The sequence below is a fragment of the Drosophila sulfurigaster genome, chromosome 3 (genome assembly GCF_023558435.1).
Source record: "Drosophila sulfurigaster albostrigata strain 15112-1811.04 chromosome 3, ASM2355843v2, whole genome shotgun sequence".
In the NCBI taxonomy this organism is placed as follows: domain Eukaryota; kingdom Metazoa; phylum Arthropoda; class Insecta; order Diptera; family Drosophilidae; genus Drosophila; species Drosophila sulfurigaster.
In genome coordinates, this window is record NC_084883.1 from 43,304,955 (window position 1) to 43,324,602 (window position 19,648).

Genomic DNA, 19,648 nt, shown 5'->3' on the forward strand with positions numbered 1-19,648 from the left:
ATATTATTATTTGGTTCGTGCTATAACCTAATAGATAATTAGTTCACGTACTTATGTACATCGTGAAGACCTATCATAAATTACAAATCGAAGAACTATTCATATTAAAACCGTCGATAGTATCGGATCTATTCTACACAAAAACAGGGATGCCGAATTCTAAAAACTATTGTGAATGGAAATGTTATGATCACAGTGACAAAGGTGGCAAACATTAAGAAACTATTAATATAAGGAATTTTTTGTTTTATTGTTTTGTTTCGAATATGACGTTAGTTACAAATTACTGTTAATTTAAGTTAAATTTATCCTTAAAATTGTGAAACTGGTTTTTGCAGATTACTGTTATAAATTTTCGCTGTTAATAACAGTGCAGCTGTTAATAACATTTTACGGCACTGCAAAATGGCATCGTCTTCTTCTTAACAAATTGTTTTGTTTGGGGTTTGAGGCCAGACAGTCAGAGACCCATTAATTTTAAACAAAGGACCACGTTTCAGGACATTCATCCCGAGGTCAACAAGCAGCAGCAGCAGCAGACGACGGTCAAGTGAAAGTTTCCCAGCTTAGTCGCATTTCAAGAGCAGTCGCGACCAGTCATGAATAAGCGCAACAACGTGAGTGTATCCCAAAAAGCACAAAGACGAATATAATTGATACACAATTAAATGCAAACTGAAAAAATGCACAATTTCTTTTTTGCAGATTCGGCTGCCGCCGGAGGTGAATCGGCTTCTATACGTGCGCAATTTACCATATAAAATCACATCGGACGAGATGTACGATATATTCGGCAAGTTCGGTGCCATACGTCAAATTCGCGTGTAAGTTGTCAATGTAATTGATTATGAATTAATTGCAATTACTTACTGTGTATACATACGTGTATTTGCATTTTTATTTGTGCAGTGGCAACACACCCGAGACTCGCGGCACCGCCTTTGTTGTCTACGAAGACATCTTCGATGCGAAGAACGCCTGCGATCATTTATCCGGTTTCAATGTGTGCAATCGTTACCTTGTCGTCCTCTATTATCAGTCCAACAAGGCGTTCAAGCGCGTGGATGTGGACAAGAAACAGGATGAGCTCAACAACATTAAATCCAAGTACAATCTAAAGACTCCGGAGGCACCCTAAGGCACCACAAAAAATGTTCGCTTACGCTACAAACTTTCCTCAACAAATTTTACTTTTGTAACTTTTTTGCTATCTACTTGTAGAGTTTTTTCCAAAAGATTTTTGTATCATCAATTAAACATCATCACATCATCCACACTCATCTCAACCACCAAAAAACATCATCATGCATCTTTGCTGAAGTTTTGAATATTTCACAATCATTGCCAAACCGAAGTATTCGAAATGCAGCAGGAAAAAACCAACATAAAAACACATTCATAAAAATAACAAGCAAGTAAAAGTAAAAAAAAAATGGTAAAATAAAATTAGAAATGAATTTTTGTCTTGTTTAATATTTATTTAAAGCGTAAGTTGCAGATAAAATGTGGAGAAAAATCAATTTCTCTTCAATTGAAAAGCTTTATCTATTTGAAAAGTATTAAAACTATTAACAATATAACCCACAATTACAGCTTCCACCTGGGAAGTCTCTAGTGCTCTTCCACCTCCACATCGTCATCATCTCTGAGCATTGCTGCAGCCGCCGCTTGATACTGCTCGTAGGTGTTGAGTTGCTTCTCCAGCTGACGCTGTTTGGCCAATTGCTCCAGCTCCTCTTCGGCTGCCTCGGCGATCTTCTGACGCATCGCGGCCACATTACGACGTTTTTCACATTTCTGTAGTTCCTTTTGGCGGCACTTCTCGGTGATTTGCTTGGGCAATTTCTCCGGTTTCGCTGGCTTCTCTTCGTGCACCTTCTGGTGGCGTATCAAGGCGGCCTCCTGACGGAAATTCGTGCCACAAGTTTTGCAAGCATACGGTTTCTCTCCGGTGTGTATCCATTCGTGCTGCTTCAGCGATTGGGAGTTGGCAAAGCGTTTGGCACAGAAGCGACACTCAAATTCCCTGACCTTCTCGTGCACGCTCTTGTAATGACGCTTCATGTTGCCCAGATTGTTAAATCCCTGATTGCAGACGGGACAGTAGTGCAGGCCGCTCTCTTTTGGAGATGTCGGATTTGACGGCAATAAAACATCTGGTATGGGGTTGACAACGGTGCCTGCAAGCTGCGAGATGTCTACGCGTTCAACACGTCGTGGATCACGCGGTATGGTGGCCACCGATTCGGCACACACCTTAAGCAGCAGTTGATCTTCCGTATTGGCATCACATTCCGGCTGTCGCTGGCGATATGTTTCAAGCGCTTGCTCAGCGCTCTTCTCGTGTATCTTCAGATGCTTCGTCAGGCTCTCGGTATATAAGAACTTCTTGCCACACACCTTGCACTCGCAACGCTTCTCTCCGGTGTGGGTCATCTCGTGTATCTTACATGCGTGCGACTTGCCAAACGTCTTGCCACAATACTGACACGCATAGTTGCGTATCTTCTCGTGCACAGTCTTCACATGATTGTCGAGCGCTCGCTTCGTGTGAGTGGCATGTTCACATACTTCGCACTTGAACATCTTCTCCTGCGTGTGCGTCAACATGTGTTTGCTCCACTCCTGGCGAGTGGTCTTACCCACGCCACAATAGGGACACACATGGTTCTTGATGCCCGCGTGCCGCAGAAGGTGATTTTTCAACGCGCTATTGAAGTGAAAGGCCTTGCCGCAAATGTTGCAAGGATACGGCAGCTGCTCTCCGGTGTGCTTAAACTTGTGCTTCTTAAATGCCACCGGACAGCGGAAAAGAAGACCGCATTCACTGCACATCTGCTCAACGCGGGGCTCACTGGCCCGGGTCATATTGTGTACCTTCTTCAGATGAATCGTGAGCAGTCGGAGGCGGGGAAACACCAGCGTACAACTTTCAACAGTGCAGGGTATTTCCTTAGCGCACTGCATGTGCGCATAGTCCACATGGAGACGCAGTGCTGCCGGTGTGGTGAAGCCTTTCTGGCATCGTTCAATGCTGCATTGATACGGCAGCAATCCGTTGTGATGCTTCATATGCTCATCGTAGTTAGACTGCTTCTTGTATTTCTGTCCACAAATTTTGCAGGTGAATCGCTGACTTTTTGGCTTTGATTTGTTGGCCAGTGTTTCGGAGGGCAGCAAGCGTTGTGCCAAGGGCACATCATCCTCGGGGGACGTCGTTGAAGCCCCGTCATCTTTGTCCACATGCTCCAGCAGTTTAAACACATCCTCTTCGTTGTCAACTAGCTCGAGATTATTATGCATTAGCGGATCATATTCTGTGTTGCTGTTACTGAGCTCCTCATCCTTTATTAGCAGCTCCGCCTCATTGCTGGAAGAAGCCACTGGCAGCGGCTCCAACAGATCGATGCTGTTGTTGGGCGAAATCACTTTGGTGGCGACCATTTCTTTGAAACGCTGCAGCGAGGCCACGCACTGGTTTTTAAAGTCATGAAGATCATTGAGGCGGGCATAACAACTGGCACACAGTTGCCTGGGATAGCCATCCTGAACATCGACCAGTAAAGATGTGCAAAGAGTGAAGGTCTCGGCGAGATCTGGTAGCACAAACAGATCGTAGATGGGGCAGCCGTCGAGGTTGTCGAGGCAACCGCGGCATAGTGAGTTCACCGATGTTGGGCTGCTGACTGTGCTCATGTTCAGAAATTAAAACACAGGCAAATCCAAGCTTAACAACAATTTTCTAATTCGATTTGCACAAGTATTTTAAGCGTTTTAACAAGTATCGATAAACGTTAGTTGATACTTGCGGCATCGATAGTTGACGCATAGACAAAAACATTTCCATTTGATGTTTGACTACTGATAATATAAATTTATTTGCTTTTGCTGTAAAATATAGAAGAAGAAAAACAAAAACATTGTAGTAAACATAAATCGATATTTAGTAATGCCCGATAGTGGGTATGAGTGTCTATCGATAAGTAGCGCATATGCAAATGAGTATCTGTATCCGATAGATGTACTCGTTCTAGTTGGCTGACGAGTATACCAATTTTTTCGTGTCAATATTGTTTTTTTTTTGTATTACTGCTGGGAAAACACAACTCAAAAAGCAAAGACTTTGCGAACGCCTTGCAATAAATCCCAATCAATCGCAACACGATGGACGTGGCGAGAACGTATTCCATACACACGCTGTGTCGCATTTGCCTCAATCTGCTGCAGAACGATGCTGCCTATGATTTATATATGGTGCCTGGTCTGGCCAAAAAACTATGTCTATGCACTTCGCTGTCGGTGGAGCAGAACGATGGCTTCCCCAAGAATCTGTGCACCAACTGCTATACGCGGCTCAATGATATGCACGACTTTCAAAAACTCTGCGTCGATTCGGTGCAAAAGTTTCAGGATATGGTCGCCAGCAACGCTTTCACTTGCCAATCCAATTTCGATGTGCTGGACCCAAGTACGGCGACACATGATCTGCCCAACGAGGATGAGGATCACATTAATTTCGATCCGCTGTTAAATCACAAAATGGAGCTAATCGAAAACGAGGAGGATGTGTTCAAAATGCTCGAAGATTGCGACAAGGAGGCGGAGGAGGTGGAAAAAGAAGTGAAGCAAGATAAAAAGATGAAAGAAATCAAAGAGCCCATTACCATCAACATGTTCAACGAGGACTCATCGTCCATAGAGAGCGGCAACGACAACGATCGCGATATTGACTTTGAGCCGAACAGTAGTGACGATGACATTCCCCTGGCTCAAAGGATGCGCAGCAAAACCACCGCCACAAAGAGCACAAGAGCAGCCAAGTCGCAAGCCAAGCCTAAAAAGAAAACTAAACCCGAAGACGATGATGAGTTTAGCACTTCATCATCATCCGACGATGACGTCGACGACGATGATGATGATGAAGAGGGAGGTGGCAAGCGAGATAAGCCCAAGCGCAAACGCATTCCAGCGGCTGAGCGGCATCTGCATCGCATCATCGACTGTCACATCTGTCATCAAAAGTTCAAGAAGGCCATACGCTATGAGGAGCACATGAAATACCACAACGATTTGTTGCCCTTCCAGTGCAAGGTGGAGAGCTGCAAGAAGGGCTTCACCACCGCCAATGGACTGCGCATACATGTGGATCACGCCCACACGGAGCTGTCCGAAGTGCATGCCTGCAGCGTCGAGGGCTGTGGCAAGACATTCCCACGCGTCCGTCTGCTCACCTTCCACATGAAAAAGGTGCACAACATTTCCAAGTCTGCGGCACCGTTGCGCGACTTTCCCTGCACCGAATGCGACACCGTGTTCCGTTGTCCCACAGCGCTCAAAAAGCACATGTACAAGCACACGGGCGAAGAGCTGCCATATCCATGTAACATTTGCGGTAAGCGTTTTGTCATCAACAGCGCACTCAGGGATCATCTCATGCGGCATGCGGGTATTAAGAATCACGTGTGTCCATATTGTGGCGTGGGCAAGACCACGCGGCAGGAATGGAACGCTCACATCTTGACACACACCAAGGAGAAGAAGTTCAAGTGCCGACAGTGTGATCATGCCTCGCACAACAAACAGGCGCTATCGAATCACGTCAAGGTTGTGCATATGAAGATCAAGAACTTTGCCTGTCAATACTGCGGCAAGACCTTTGGCAAGTCGCATGCCTGCAAGGTGCACGAACGCACGCACACTGGCGAAAAGTGTTGTGAGTGCAAGATCTGTGGCAAGATCTTCCTGTGCGAGAAGAGTCTGACGAAGCATCTGAAAACGCACGAGAAACGCGATTTGCCACCCGTCGATATGCATCGGCCACTCAACATTCCGCTGCCAGGTGCCCATCAGATGCCAGAACACATGCAGGGAGATGGAATGATGGGTGGCCAGCATGTGGCCGACGATCTGCTCAAAGCTTGTGGCGGCGGGCCCGCCCCAGGCATGCCAGGTGTTGGCGTTGGAATCGGAGTCGGACCAGGCATTCCCGCGAAGCCGAAGAACTCGCGACGTGTGCAACGCGTGGATATCTCACAACTAGCGGGCACATCTGTTAATCCCATACCTTCCGTTTCGGTGCCATCGTGGTCACCGCAGGTGAACTTCACCAAGAAAGAGGGCCAGCACATTTGTCCGGGCTGCGGGCGTGGCTTCAACAACATCGGCAACATGAAACTCCACTATAAGATCATACACGAGAAGGTCAAGGATTTCGCCTGTCGTTTCTGTCCGAAGCGTTTCTCTAAGGCTCAAATTTTACGGCATCATGAATGGATTCATACGGGCGAAAAGCCCTTCGAGTGCAAGATTTGTGGCAAGCATTTCCGTCAGGAGACGGCGCTGAAGAAGCACATCAAGACACACGACAAGCCCAACAGACGCAACTACATCCCAGAGAAGGTGACGGAGGCGCCGACAACGTTTCACAAAATCGAGCCGCGTGAAATCGATCGTGAGCCAAGGAACTATGAACAGTATCAGGATCCGGCCGCTGAGCGTGCTGCGGCCACCGCTGAGTTGCTGGCCCATCAGATCGAGGAGAATGAGGCAAAACGTAAGGCGGATATTGAGCGGCGAAAGATTCAGGAAGCCGCCTGTGAGCAGCTAAATAAACTGCAGAAGCAGCAGGAAATCGAGAAGGCAACGACATCCTATGATGGATACTATGCACAAAAGGCTCAAGCCGAGGGCATCAGTGTCGATGCCCTCAAGATCGATCATGTGTAGATGAGAAGAATGTGCTTCACTGTTTTACACTCACACACACACAAAAACACACAACCAACCCCAGCAATATTTTTTAAATATACATATATGTAGTTATAATATTTTTTACAGTCTTTCTCCCCCCGTCAGTACACAAAACACAACAGAGTCCCCTCAGTAATTAAGTACACCATTGATCTGTACTCTCGAATTGCTCCAAAACTAAACTAACATGTATTGTAACACAATATTAATTTTACTATACATATAACATACATATGTACGTATTTCTGTTGTCTATGTAACTGGATGGCATCTATTGCTTAATTAGAATAATGACTTCATATTACATACATTTCAAATTTCTATTTGTTTCATTTTCTAGTCAATATTGAAAACTATTTGGGCGGAATATACGAAAAATCTAAATTTTAGATTGGGAACTTTTTCCTTAACTAAAAGTGTGGGTTATTTTATATAAACTTATACAAAGTTTAAGAAAAGGGAATCTTATATTTACAATAATTTCAAACTGTAATGTTTCAGCCAATCCTTTTCTTTTTTTAAACGGTTGTAACAACAATACTTAGAAAAGCTTCATTCCACTTTCAAGAAAATCCATTTATTTTAACTATTTCTGTGGTAAAGAAAAAAATCTCATTTTTAAATACATTTATTATTTACAACTTTGAATATAAATATATGATTTTATTCTTTTTAAAGACACACTAGGAAAGTTATAATAGGAAATATTTGTCCATGAATTGCTATCAAAAAAAAAAAAAAGAAATCCATTTCGTTTTATGTACATTACTTAAATACTTCAATATGCGATCTATTTCGATTTTGAAGAAATATAACTATATTCTTTATAAAAAAAATATGTAAGTATAGTTTGGGGCAAAATAAATCAATTTTTTCTTGACAAAACTGTAATTTAATAGTAGTTCGCATATAATAAGGCGAGGAATAGGTGAATTATATTGAAGCATAGATTGAGACATTGAAAAAACTGCTTTTTTTTTAACCCAAATGGAAATTTACGCCTTTAGAAATCTGAACTTGTAAAACAATGTATTTTCCCTATTGGCACCCATAGAAAACACAATTTATATAAGCCTACAGTAAATTTGAGATGTATTTTAATTTTGTATAAAAAAAACTTTGGATATAAAAAAAAAACATCCACCAAAAAACAATGGATCGCCCTCCACCCAACCCAAATATTTACAATTAATTAATGATATCGCTGTGTGGTGTCTGTTTGAATACACAACAAAAACAAACATAATCGTAATCGAGTAAATCCATAAGATACTCAATATTCATGACTTGCTATCGATATACACTCGTATAAACTTTCTGTATACACTCGTTTCGATTAGTCGATACCCGATACTGCCGCAAGTACATAAATTCTCTACGAGTCAGTTTTTGTTGAGAGAAAAGAAAAACTAGAAAGCAAGTCGATTTTGGAATAATTGCAAAGCCAAAATGGATGAGGAGACCACAGTCTCAATACACACGGTATGCCGCACATGCTTATCGAACCTAAATAACGCTGCAGCCTTCGATCTGTTTTTTGTCCCCGGCCTGGCCAAGAAATTGTGTATTTGCACTTCGTTGTCGGTGGAACAGCAGGATGGTTATCCGAAAAATCTTTGCACCACCTGCTACAACCGCCTCAACGATCTGCATGACTTTCAAAGGCAATGTGTGGAGTCCGTCGAGAAATTTAAGGATTTGGTGGTCAACAGCTGTTTCCAGCAAACGACTGAGGACAATTTCAATGTGACGAATGTGGCTGAAGAGGATTTAGATCGCAGTACCTTTGACCCATTGCTGAATAGCAAACTGGAAATCGAGAATGAAGAGGATGTGTTTAAGATGATCGAAGATGTGGACAAGGAGTCGGAGGAAGATGAGCAGCAACAGGAGCAGCCGGAAGAATTCGATGACTTTGATAATGATGACGATGAAGGGGACGCAGACTTTCAGGCTGATAGCAGCGACTCGCAGGACTCGGTGCCGCTCTCGCGACGCTTTGCAACTAAGGCAACTAAACAAACCAAGCCCAAGAACAAAAAAAAGAAGAAGGAATCATCTTCCTCGGGCAGCGACACGGAAGATGAGGAAGAGGCTAAACCCAAAAAGAAACGCAAGCGTACGCCAGCCTCCGAAGTGGGTAGTCGCAGTCTGCTCCAGTGCCACATTTGCCAGCAGAAGTTCAAGATGGCTACTCGCTTTGAAGAGCACATGAAATTCCACAACGACAAGCTACCCTTCCAGTGTCCCGTGGAGACCTGCAAGAAGGGTTTCACTTCGACCACCGGGCAGCGTCATCACATGGAGCACACACATCCGGAACTGTGTAAACTACACAAGTGCACTGTCGAGGGTTGCGACAAGGAATTCCCACAGACTCGCATGCTCACCCAACATCTGCGCAAGGAACACAACATTGCCAAACCCGAGATACATCCATGCTCCGAGTGTGACAAGGTCTTCCGTTGTCCCACGGCACTCAAGAAGCACATGTACAAGCATACGGGCGAGGAGCTGCCCATTTCGTGCAACATCTGCGGCAAACGCTTCCACATCAATAGCGAACTGCGCGATCATTTGCTGCGCCATGCTGGCGTCAAGAATCATGTGTGTCCGTATTGTGGGGTGGGCAAGACAACCCGCCAGGAGTGGAACAAACACATCTTGACACACACCAAGGAAAAGCAATACCATTGCCGGCAATGCGACCATTCGTCGCACAACAAACAGGCGTTGTCGAATCACGTTAAGGTGGTGCACATGAAGATCAAGAACTTCGCCTGCCAATACTGTGGCAAGACCTTTGGTAAGTCGCATGCCTGTAAGCTGCATGAAAGATTGCACACGGGAGAGAACTGCAGTGAGTGCAAGATCTGTGGCAAGGTCTTTCTCTTTGAAAAGCGTCTGACCAAGCATCTCAAGACGCATGAGAAGCGCGAGGTTCCAGCAGCTGCCGGCGCAGCAAAGCCCAAAACTGATGGGGAAGATAAAAAGGACGAGAGCCAAGAGCCCGCCGATGTCAAGCCGATGCCTCCACTACCTGCTAAGCCAAAGGCATCGAATCGCATCGAGCGTGTGGACATTTCTCAATTGGCCGGCACCTCTGTCAATCCCATTCCGTCGGTCTCGGTGCCATCCTGGTCGCCGCAAGTCAACTTCACCAAGAAGGAGGGTCAGCACATTTGTCCAGGCTGTGGCAAGGGCTTTAATCACATTGGCAACATGAAACTCCACTATAAGGTCGTGCATGAAAAGATCAAGGATTTCGCCTGTCGCTATTGCCCGAAGCGCTTTGGCAAAGCTCAATATCTGCAGCATCACGAGTACACTCACACCGGAGAGAAGCCGTATGGCTGCAAGATTTGCGACAGGCATTTCAGTCATGGCTCATCATTGAGGAAGCACATGCAATCGCATAATAAACCACCCAAGGAGCCGAAGCCCCCGAAACCACAACCCAAGTCCACAGAACCGCCAACGCCGCGAGTAAAACTGAATAGACAACCAACCAAGATCTATGAGCAGTATCAGGATCCAGCTGCCGAGCGAGCCGCTGCCAGAGCTGAACTCATTGCCCAACAGCAGGACGAACATGAGGTGAAACGCAAGGCTGCGGAAAAGACTCGCAAGATTCAGGAGGCTGCTTGTGAGCAGCTGCAAGAATTGCAGCAACAGCAGCTCATCGACAAGATCTCTAGCGACTGCTTCACCGAAGTGAACTATGAGGATGCACAGAAGGTTGAGGCCCTCAAAGAAGATCCCGCTTAAGTTACAGCAAATTCATTAATTTATAATTATTTCTAAGCAAGCATCTGTACAAATATTCGTTGTCAACGTAAAATATTAATTTACATACAAGTATAAAATGGTAAATTTTTTGAAGTTTATTCTAATGCATAAGGACAACTTTAAATTTATTTATCAGTAAAGAGAAAAATAACTTCGGTATGCTTACTTTCAAAAATCATTCTTACTTTGGTAAAAAAAAAATGCTCTCTGTTGTAATAAGATCCGCAAAGAAGTAATTCATATGATGAGCTTCATATAAAACAGACACACTGTCGTTTGTAAATGATTTTAAAGTTTATGGATTTTAGTTCAGTTAAGTTTCAATTTTAGCTAAACAAAATAAATGTCATTAGTAATGATAATGGTCTATAGTTTATAAACTTGCTTGTAATTTATTTTCACCCTATCATTACTATGTCAATTTTAAAACATAATTTGTAATGATTACGTTCCCCGACAAATGTGAAGTACATACTCACACCAACGCAATATTTAAGCTCACACACACACACACATGTAAGTCAAACACAGAGATACTTAAGCTTTTTTGGTTCAAATACTACCAAAGTACTCATAGTAACGATGTACTCGTAATCGCAATCGGACTAGTGCTCGTTTGAGTAATCGGTAACAAATCGAAAGAACGATAATGATTGAAGTACCTTTTTATCAAAATAATAATAAGAAATCCGAAAAACTTCAAAAGCAACACAAAATGAATGAGGACACTTCGGGCTTGGCCCAAAAACTATGCCGTACCTGTTTAACGGATCTGCAACCGGAAGCAGCCTTCGATCTTTTCCTTAACCACGGCCTGGCCAAGAAATTGTGTATTTGCACTTCGCTGTCCGTGGAGCAACAAGATGGATTCCCCACAAACATTTGCACCACTTGCTATAGTCGCCTCAACGACTTGCATGACTTCCAATCACAATGCGTGGACTCAGTACAAAAGTTCCGAGAGATGTTGACCAGCAGCTGTTTTATTATTCGCACAATTCCTGATGACGACTACAGTGTGATAAATGCAGCGGATCAGCAACACCTGCAGACTGAGTTTGCTGTCGGAGAGCACACACACTTTGATCCGCTACATAGCAAAATAGAGATTGAGAACGACGAGGATGTCTTCAAGATGATTGAAGATGCCGACAAGGAATCCGAGGAAGAAGAGCAGGCAGCAGCACAACTAATGGATCAGGAGTTTAATGAAGTAGATGGCTCTGCAACGGACAGCAGCGACTTTGATGAGACGCTGCCACTATCGCGTCTTCGTAAAAAAGCCATCAAGAAGAATGCTGCGGCGAATGAGCCCAAAACGAAACGTAAGCGTTTGCCGCCCGCAGAGCGAGAGCGACATCGTTTGATCGAATGCCACATTTGCAAACAAAAGTTCAAGAAGGCGCAGAACTACGAGGAGCACATGAAACACCACAACGACCAGCTACCCCATCAGTGTTCCGTGGAAACTTGCAAGCGTGGCTTTACCACAGAGACTGGGCTGCGTCATCACATGGAGCACACGCATCCCGAGCTGTGCAAACTGCATCCGTGCACGGTCGAGGGCTGCGACAAGAAGTTTCCACAAACACGCATGTTAACACGACATCTGCGCGTCGAGCACAACATTGCCAAGCCCGAGATTCATCCATGCTCCGGTTGCGACAAGGTGTTCCGTTGTCCCATGGCACTAAAGAAGCACATGTATAAGCATACGGGCGAGGAGCTGCCATTTGGTTGTAATATTTGCAACAAGCGCTTTAGTGTCAACACCGAACTGCGAGATCATTTGCTGCGCCACGCGGGGATCAAGAACTTTGTGTGCCCCTATTGCGGCGTAGGCAGAACTACCAAACAGGAGTGTGACAAGCACATCCTCACGCATACCAGGGAAAAGAAGTTCTTCTGCGAGCACTGCGAATATGCCACACACAACAAACAGTCGCTGACGAAGCATGTTCGGGTGGTTCACCTGAATATCCGCAATCATCCGTGCCAGTACTGCGATAAGACATTTGCAAATGCCTATGCGTGTCGCACGCATGAAAGATTGCATACGCGGGAAAGCTGCTTTGAGTGCAACATCTGTGGAATGAAATTCCTGTTCGAAAAGCGATTAACGAGGCATCTAAAGACGCACGAGAAACGCGATAAGCCGGACGATGATCTTGATGAGGAGCCCACGGCCAAGACAGAGAACGCTGCTGTAGATGAAGTGAAGGAAGTGTCACCTATGCCGCCGAAGTCAAGAGATCCACGTCGCGTCGAACTGGTGGATATGGCACAATTAGCGGGCACCGCTATCAATCCCATTCCATCGGTCTCGGTGCCAGCTTGGCCACATGTCAATTTCACCAAGAAGGAGGGTCAATTTATTTGTCCGGAGTGCGGTAAGGCCTTCAATCATTTGGCCAACATGAAACTGCACTACAAGGTTGTGCATCAAAAGATCAAGGACTATGCTTGTCGCTTCTGTCCCAAACGCTTTAGCAAATCCCAGTATTTGAAGTGCCATGAGAATATTCACACTGGGGAAACGCCTTACTCTTGCCAAACGTGCGGAAAGAGCTTTAAGCATTATGGCACGCTTAGCAAACACAAGCAATCGCACAATAAGCCACCCAAAGAGCCAAAGGCACTAAAGGAGCCGTTGGTCAGGAAACGTTTCTATCAGGGTCCCAAAATCAAATTAAACACACAACCAGCGAAGAACTACGAGCAATATGAGGATCCAGTGGCCGAGCAGGCGGCGGCAACGGCTCAATTGGTTGCTCAGCAGCTTAACGTGAGTGCCGCCAAGCTGAAGGCGGAAGCGGAGACGCAAAAGATTCAAACGGCTGCACAGGAGCAGCTCGAGAAGCTGCAGCAGCAGTGGCAAAGCGAAAAGGTTTCCTACGACAGCTTTGCGGGAAAAGGCATTAACATGGATATAGCCAAGGATCATGTATAAGCTGGCAATTTAAATTGTTACTCTTTTTGTATCATATATTTAAATAATTATAATAAACCTCAAAAAAAATATTCAAATTGTCAATAAATGTGATAAAAATTCATTAATGCATTATCGATATGTTCCGATATATCATCGATAAGTTTTTAACGCTCTGGTCGTACTAGCGAAATTAATCGCTATTAAACAGAGAAACCAGTGGCACAATAAACAAAACTTGGCACATTTAATTGTTGCACACGTAAAAAATGAGTGAGGAAAATTTGGGCATAGCCCAGAAATTCTGTCGCACATGTGTAAAACAACTGTGCCAGGATGACGCCTTCGACATCTTCCTTGTGCCCGGCCTGGCCAAGAAATTGTGTGTTTGCACTTCCTTGACCGTGGAGCAACAAGATGGATTCCCCACAAACATCTGTTCCACTTGCTACAATCGCCTCAACGACTTGCATGACTTTCAAGCACAATGCCTCAACGCTGTACAACAATTCAAGGAGATGTTGCTGGCCTGCAACAGCGGACACTTTAGCGTTGTAAATGCCGCTGCTGACCTGGAGGCGGATGTGGCTTTCGAGGAATCGGAACACACACACTTTGATCCACTACTGAATAGTAAAATTGAAATTGAGTACGATCAGGATGTGTTCAAGATGATAGAAGCTGTCGACAAAGAGTCGGTGGAAGACGAGGAAGAAAGACAAAAAGCAAACGACAGCTTCGAAGACGAGGATAGTGGGGGCATTGAATTCGAAGCTGATAGCAGCGACTCTGACTACACTTTGCCGCTTTCGAGTCTTAAAGGCAAGGGCAAAGACATCAAGGAAACCAAGAAAGCTGGAAGCGATAGTGTTGAGATCGAATCAAAGCCTAAGACGCAACGTTTGCTTGAGTGCCACATTTGCATGCAGAAGTTCAAGAAAACGTGCATATATCAGGAGCACATGAAACTGCACGATGATCAGCTGCCACATCAGTGTCCTGTGGAGTCGTGCAAGATTGGTTTTACAACGCCCAATGGACTGCGCCATCACATCGAACACATGCACACGGAACTCTGTCAAATGCTTTCCTGCACGGTGGAAGGTTGCAACAAGCAATTTCCTCTCAAACGCTCGTTGACGAGACACTTGAGAATTATGCATAACATGGCCAAGCCCGAGACGCATCCGTGCTCGGAGTGTGAAAAGGTATTCCGCTGTCCCATGGCCCTCAAGAAGCACATGTACAAACACACGGGCGAGGAGCTGCCCTTTTGTTGTGATATATGTAAGCGACGCTTTGCCACCAGCACCGAACTACGACATCATTTGCTTCGCCATGCGGGGATCAAGAACTTCATATGCACCTATTGTGGGGTGCGCAAAACCACTAAACAGGAGCTGGACAATCACATTCTGACGCACACGAGGGAGAAGAACTTGAAGTGCGATAAGTGTGATTATCTGACGCACTGCAAGCAATCGCTTTGGAAGCACACACGCGTGGTGCACATGAAGATCAAGAAGCACGCCTGCAGCTACTGCGAGAAGACCTTTGGCAATGCGTATGCTCGACGTACCCATGAGAGATTGCACACGGGAGAGAGTTGCTTCGAGTGCACGATTTGCAGTCGGATGTTTCTCTTTGAAAAAACGTTGACAACGCATTTGAAGACGCATGAGAAGCGGGAGAAACTGGAGGTGGAGAAAAAAGAGAGGAAGAAGAAAGTGAAGAAAGAGCCGGAGACGGTGAAGAAATTGGGTGCACGAGTAGAGCGTGTGGACATAGCACGTTTGGCTGGCACTGTTGTTAATCCGATTCCCACGGTGTCGGTGCCACCGCCAAATTGGGAGGATGTGGCACATGTAGATGGACAGGTCATTTGTCCGGAATGTGGCAAAAGCTTTAATCGGAAGGAGGGCATGAAGCTTCACTACAAGGTGGTACACCAGAAAGTCAAGGATTATATTTGCCGCTTTTGTAGCAAACGCTTTGGTAGACTACAATATCTCAAGGCTCATGAGAATATTCACACCGGAGCAACACCTTTTAAGTGCAATATATGCGACATGGCCTTTAAGGGAGACTCTGCCCTGTTTGTGCACAAAAAGAGAAAGCATTGTCCTAAGATAGCCAAGCCAGCCAAAGTGCCAAAGACGCCCAGGGCTCCCAAACCGAAGCCCCCAAAATCAGCAATAGAATCTCAGCCTACAGAGCGATGTAAGCGATCTAAAACTAAACTAAATATGCATCCGAAAAATCAGAATCATGAACAATTCGAGGATCCAGCTGCCGAACGAGCGGCAGCCCAGGCTCAGTTGTTTGCCCATCAGGAGAACAAGAATGAGATCAAGTTGAAGGCGGCTGAAGAGACTCAAAAGATTCAAACGGCGGCACAGGAACAATTGGAGATATTGAAGCGTCTAAGCGAAAAGATGGCCCTTGATAGTTTGCCCAGTGTAAAGAATTGATTGTAATTAATGCTTATTGTACCTTAACTATTTATTCATATAAAACATTTGTTTACAACTGACAAGCAAGGGTCTCTATATAAATTCAATAACTTCCTATCTCATTACTCGAGCTTCATTTTTTATCTATATTATACTAAAGCATAATTTTATTTTCTAATAACTGTGATAAAAAGTATATATAATTTTAGCGTAAGGTTTTAATTCGCTTCTACGCTATGGATACCGGATATAATAAAGAACATAGAATACCTATTTAGCATCGATAAATTAGTTCGTCCTCCTATCGATATTCTTTATACCGATTTAGTAACGATTTACTTGTACTTGCTTAAGACATTGGTATCGAGCAACAACAAAATCGATATGGTTGTTTTGTAAACAAACAAAACTGGTTGATTTAACAAGAGCCCAATCAAAATGACTGAGGAGAAGTTGGGCTTAACTCAAACCCTTTGTCGTACGTGCCTAACAAAACTGAGCCAGGATGACGCCTTCGACATCTTTATTGTGCCCGGTTTGGCCAAGAAATTGTGTGTTTGTACTTCCCTGACAGTGGAACAACAAGACGGATTCCCCACAAACATTTGTCCCGCTTGCTATTGTCGACTCAACGACTTGCATGATTTTCAGACACAATGCCTAGACTCAGTGGAAAAGTTTCGAGAGATGTTGACTAGCACCTGCTTCATAGTTCGCTCAATTCCAGAAGGCAATTTTAATGTGATGAATGCAGCTGACCAGGATGCTGAAATCCCTGCCGAGGAGGAAGCCTTTGATCCTTTGCTCAATACGAAAATAGAAATTGAGGACGAGCAGGATGTGTTCAAAATGATAGAAGATGTTGATAAAGAAACCGTCAAGGAACAGAATGATTTGAATGACACTTCCAACATCGAAAACAGCGACGAAAATGAAGATGTTGATTTCGAACCAGACACCAGTGATTCCGAATACTCGTTGCCGCTGTCACGTCTCAAAAGTAAAGCAAAAGGCACAATGAAAGCTAGATCAAGTGATAAGCCAAAGAGGAAGCGTTTGCTTCCAGTGGAGCGGGAGCGTCGTCGGTTGATTGAGTGTCACATTTGCACACAAAAGTTTATAAAGATGGCCAACTACGAGGAGCATATGAAACGGCACAGTGATCTACTGCCCCATCAGTGTCCCGTGGAGACGTGTAAGACTGGCTTTACGACCTCCAATGGACTGCGTCATCACATCGAACACACGCACACAGAACTCTGCCAAATGTACACTTGCACTGCCAAGGGATGCGACAAACAATTCCCATTGAAACGATTGCTCACCAGACACATGCGAGTGGAGCACAACATTGCCAAGCCAGACATTCATCCATGCTCTGAGTGTGATAAGCTATTTCGGTGTCCCATGGCGCTCAAGAAGCACATGTACAAACACACAGGCGAGGAGAAACCTTTTGGCTGTGACATATGCAAGAGACGCTTTGCTGCCAGCACCGAACTGCGAGATCATTTGCTGCGCCACGCGGGGATTAAGCGTTTTGTGTGTGCCTATTGTGGTGTGGGTAAAACTACGAAACAGGAACTGGACAATCACATCTTGACGCACACCAGGGAGAAGAACTTCAAGTGCGATCAGTGTGAATATGCAACGCACATCAAACAGTCGCTGACCAAGCACATTCGGGTGGTGCATATGAAAATCAGGAAACATGCCTGTAAGCACTGCGAGAAGACCTTTGGCACTGCCTATGCGCGAAGGATGCACGAGAGATTGCACACGGGAGATAGTTGCTATGAGTGCACGATCTGCAGTCGAATGTTTCTCTTTGAGAAGAATCTGACGAACCATTTGAAGGCGCACGAGAAGCGAGAGAAAAAGGCTGCTGAGAAGGAGGAAAGAAAAAAGGAGCGAGAGAAGAAATTGGGTGCAAGAGTGGAGCGCGTGGACATAGCACTTTTGGCTGGCACTGTTGTCAATCCCATTCCTACGGTCTCAGTGCCAGCGTGGACGGAAGTGGAGAAAAGAGATGGTCAGGTAATATGCCCGGAATGCGGGAAAGCCTTCAATCGCTTGGAGGGCATGAAACTGCATTACAAGGTGGTACATCAAAAGATCAAGGATTACATTTGTCGCTTTTGCCACAGACGTTTTGGAAGACTGCATTATCTGAAGGCTCATGAGAATACGCATACTGGGGAGACGCCTCATAAGTGCGACATCTGTGGCAAGGCATTCAAGGCAGACTCGACTCTCTACACACATAAGCAGTCCCACAACAAACCTCCTAAGCCACCTAAGGCGCCAAAGCCACAAAAAGCATCTCACACAAATAGACAACCATCTCAGCGACCTAAAACCAAACTGAATACGCAGCCTACCAAAGTTCGGGAGGAGTACGAGGATCCAGCTGCAGCGCATGCGGCGGCACAAGCTCAATTGATTGCCCATCAGGAAAGTCAGAATGAGATCAAGTTAAAGACGGCTGAAGCGGTTCAGAAGATTCAAACAGCAGCTCAGGAGCAACTTCAGTTGTTGAAGCGCTTGAATGAAAAGATCTCCTATGATAGTTTACCTATACCAAATAATTGCTTAAGCATTCCCAAGGATCATGTATGAGCATCAAGTCTCTGTAAATATAATTTATCAGCACCAGTTTAATTTTAATATGAGTAATTGCACCTGCACCTATAATAAGAAACTCAGGATTTGACACATTTTCTTTAAACACAACATAGCTGCACATCTGAATGCAAGTTTTAAACCATTGTTACACCACCGCAATTCGTAACCTTAATTAAAAAGACAAATCACTAAATGACTTGAATTTGTTTAACTCTAAAATTAAAGAACAAAACTAGTAGCATCTCTTCAAAGATATTATAACATAGTAAAGTTTAAACATGAAGCACTTACGAGGGGTGAATAAAATGAAGACAGCATTTTTTTTGTATTTCTCAACAGAGACTCCTTCCAAAGTTGAGTAGTTATATTTTTTTCCATCCTTAATTTCGAAGTCTCACTTTTTAGGCCGGCTATTATCTGGATTTCGTTTTGAGCTCTCGATATGAATATCATCAGTCTAATGTTGATATTGTTGAAGCAGAGCAAAGTGCTTATAAACTTCCAATAATTCGCTATATAAAAGCAAATGCAATTCAATAGCGCGTAGACCGATTCCGATTTTGGCTGTGCTGAAACTTGCGCCAACTTGCTAAGAGTGACCAGACTACATAAACTTAACTTTTTTCGACGATCAGCTGATCGAAAATACTGAGCAAATATGTACGGATATATTTCTCAACAGAGACTCCTTCCAAAGTTGAGTAGTTATATTTTTTTCCATCCTTAATTTCGAAGTCTCACTTTTTAGGCCGGCTATTATCTGGATTTCGTTTTTGAGCTCTCGATATGAATATCATCAGTCTAATGTTGATATTGTTGAAGCAGAGCAAAGTGCTTATAAACTTCCAATAATTCGCTATATAAAAGCAAATGCAATTCAATAGCGCGTAGACCGATTCCGATTTTGGCTGTGCTGAAACTTGCGCCAACTTGCTAAGAGTGACCAGACTACATAAACTTAACTTTTTTCGACGATCAGCTGATCGAAAATACTGAGCAAATATGTACGGATATATTAAAATTATATTAATATTATTATTATTATTATTATTATTATTATTATTATTATTATTATTATTATTATTATTATTATTATTATTAT

The 19,648-nt window shown here is 44.1% G+C and overlaps 7 protein-coding genes across 7 annotated transcripts; 6 read left to right on the plus strand and 1 right to left on the minus strand.

Annotated features, from left to right (window-relative positions):
• Positions 1–307: 307 nt before the first annotated feature.
• LOC133841462 (splicing factor 3B subunit 6) lies at positions 308–1,457 on the plus strand. Its single transcript, XM_062273974.1, has 4 exons — positions 308–617; positions 706–824; positions 910–1,153; positions 1,222–1,457. Exons 1-3 carry the CDS (start codon positions 600–602, stop codon positions 1,136–1,138), a joined length of 366 nt encoding a protein of 121 aa, XP_062129958.1. The 5' UTR covers positions 308–599; the 3' UTR covers positions 1,139–1,153; positions 1,222–1,457.
• A 7-nt stretch (positions 1,458–1,464) lies between these two features.
• Positions 1,465–3,838, minus strand: LOC133841456 (zinc finger protein 708). The gene has a single exon (XM_062273963.1). The coding sequence runs from the start codon at positions 3,694–3,696 to the stop codon at positions 1,612–1,614; it is 2,085 nt and encodes a 694-aa protein (XP_062129947.1). The 5' UTR covers positions 3,697–3,838; the 3' UTR covers positions 1,465–1,611.
• Positions 3,839–4,016: 178 nt separating this feature from the next.
• LOC133841453 (zinc finger protein 236) lies at positions 4,017–7,067 on the plus strand. Its single transcript, XM_062273960.1, has one exon. The coding sequence runs from the start codon at positions 4,165–4,167 to the stop codon at positions 6,724–6,726; it is 2,562 nt and encodes an 853-aa protein (XP_062129944.1). The 5' UTR covers positions 4,017–4,164; the 3' UTR covers positions 6,727–7,067.
• A 1,002-nt stretch (positions 7,068–8,069) lies between these two features.
• Positions 8,070–10,549, plus strand: LOC133840638 (zinc finger protein 420-like). Its single transcript, XM_062272586.1, has one exon. It carries the CDS (start codon positions 8,200–8,202, stop codon positions 10,516–10,518), a length of 2,319 nt encoding a protein of 772 aa, XP_062128570.1. The 5' UTR covers positions 8,070–8,199; the 3' UTR covers positions 10,519–10,549.
• Positions 10,550–11,075: 526 nt separating this feature from the next.
• Positions 11,076–13,573, plus strand: LOC133840640 (zinc finger protein 189-like). The gene has a single exon (XM_062272587.1). The coding sequence runs from the start codon at positions 11,189–11,191 to the stop codon at positions 13,487–13,489; it is 2,301 nt and encodes a 766-aa protein (XP_062128571.1). The 5' UTR covers positions 11,076–11,188; the 3' UTR covers positions 13,490–13,573.
• Positions 13,574–13,737: 164 nt separating this feature from the next.
• On the plus strand, positions 13,738–15,939 carry LOC133840081 (zinc finger protein 492-like). Its single transcript, XM_062271738.1, has one exon. The coding sequence runs from the start codon at positions 13,738–13,740 to the stop codon at positions 15,937–15,939; it is 2,202 nt and encodes a 733-aa protein (XP_062127722.1).
• Positions 15,940–16,116: 177 nt separating this feature from the next.
• On the plus strand, positions 16,117–18,669 carry LOC133841455 (oocyte zinc finger protein XlCOF6-like). The gene has a single exon (XM_062273962.1). The coding sequence runs from the start codon at positions 16,360–16,362 to the stop codon at positions 18,538–18,540; it is 2,181 nt and encodes a 726-aa protein (XP_062129946.1). The 5' UTR covers positions 16,117–16,359; the 3' UTR covers positions 18,541–18,669.
• The last annotated feature ends 979 nt before the right edge of the window (positions 18,670–19,648 follow it).

Excerpts from the sequence above, each read along its gene's own strand:
- LOC133841462 (XM_062273974.1), top strand. Across the intron at positions 825-909 it reads GCCATACGTCAAATTCGCGT|TGGCAACACACCCGAGACTC; the intron begins GTAAGTTGTCAA and ends TTATTTGTGCAG.
- LOC133841456 (XM_062273963.1), bottom strand. The coding sequence starts at position 3,696 with ATGAGCACAGTCAGCAGCCCAACATCGGTGAACTCACTATGCCGCGGT.
- LOC133841453 (XM_062273960.1), top strand. The coding sequence starts at position 4,165 with ATGGACGTGGCGAGAACGTATTCCATACACACGCTGTGTCGCATTTGC.
- LOC133840638 (XM_062272586.1), top strand. The coding sequence starts at position 8,200 with ATGGATGAGGAGACCACAGTCTCAATACACACGGTATGCCGCACATGC.
- LOC133840640 (XM_062272587.1), top strand. The coding sequence starts at position 11,189 with ATGATTGAAGTACCTTTTTATCAAAATAATAATAAGAAATCCGAAAAA.
- LOC133840081 (XM_062271738.1), top strand. The coding sequence starts at position 13,738 with ATGAGTGAGGAAAATTTGGGCATAGCCCAGAAATTCTGTCGCACATGT.
- LOC133841455 (XM_062273962.1), top strand. The coding sequence starts at position 16,360 with ATGACTGAGGAGAAGTTGGGCTTAACTCAAACCCTTTGTCGTACGTGC.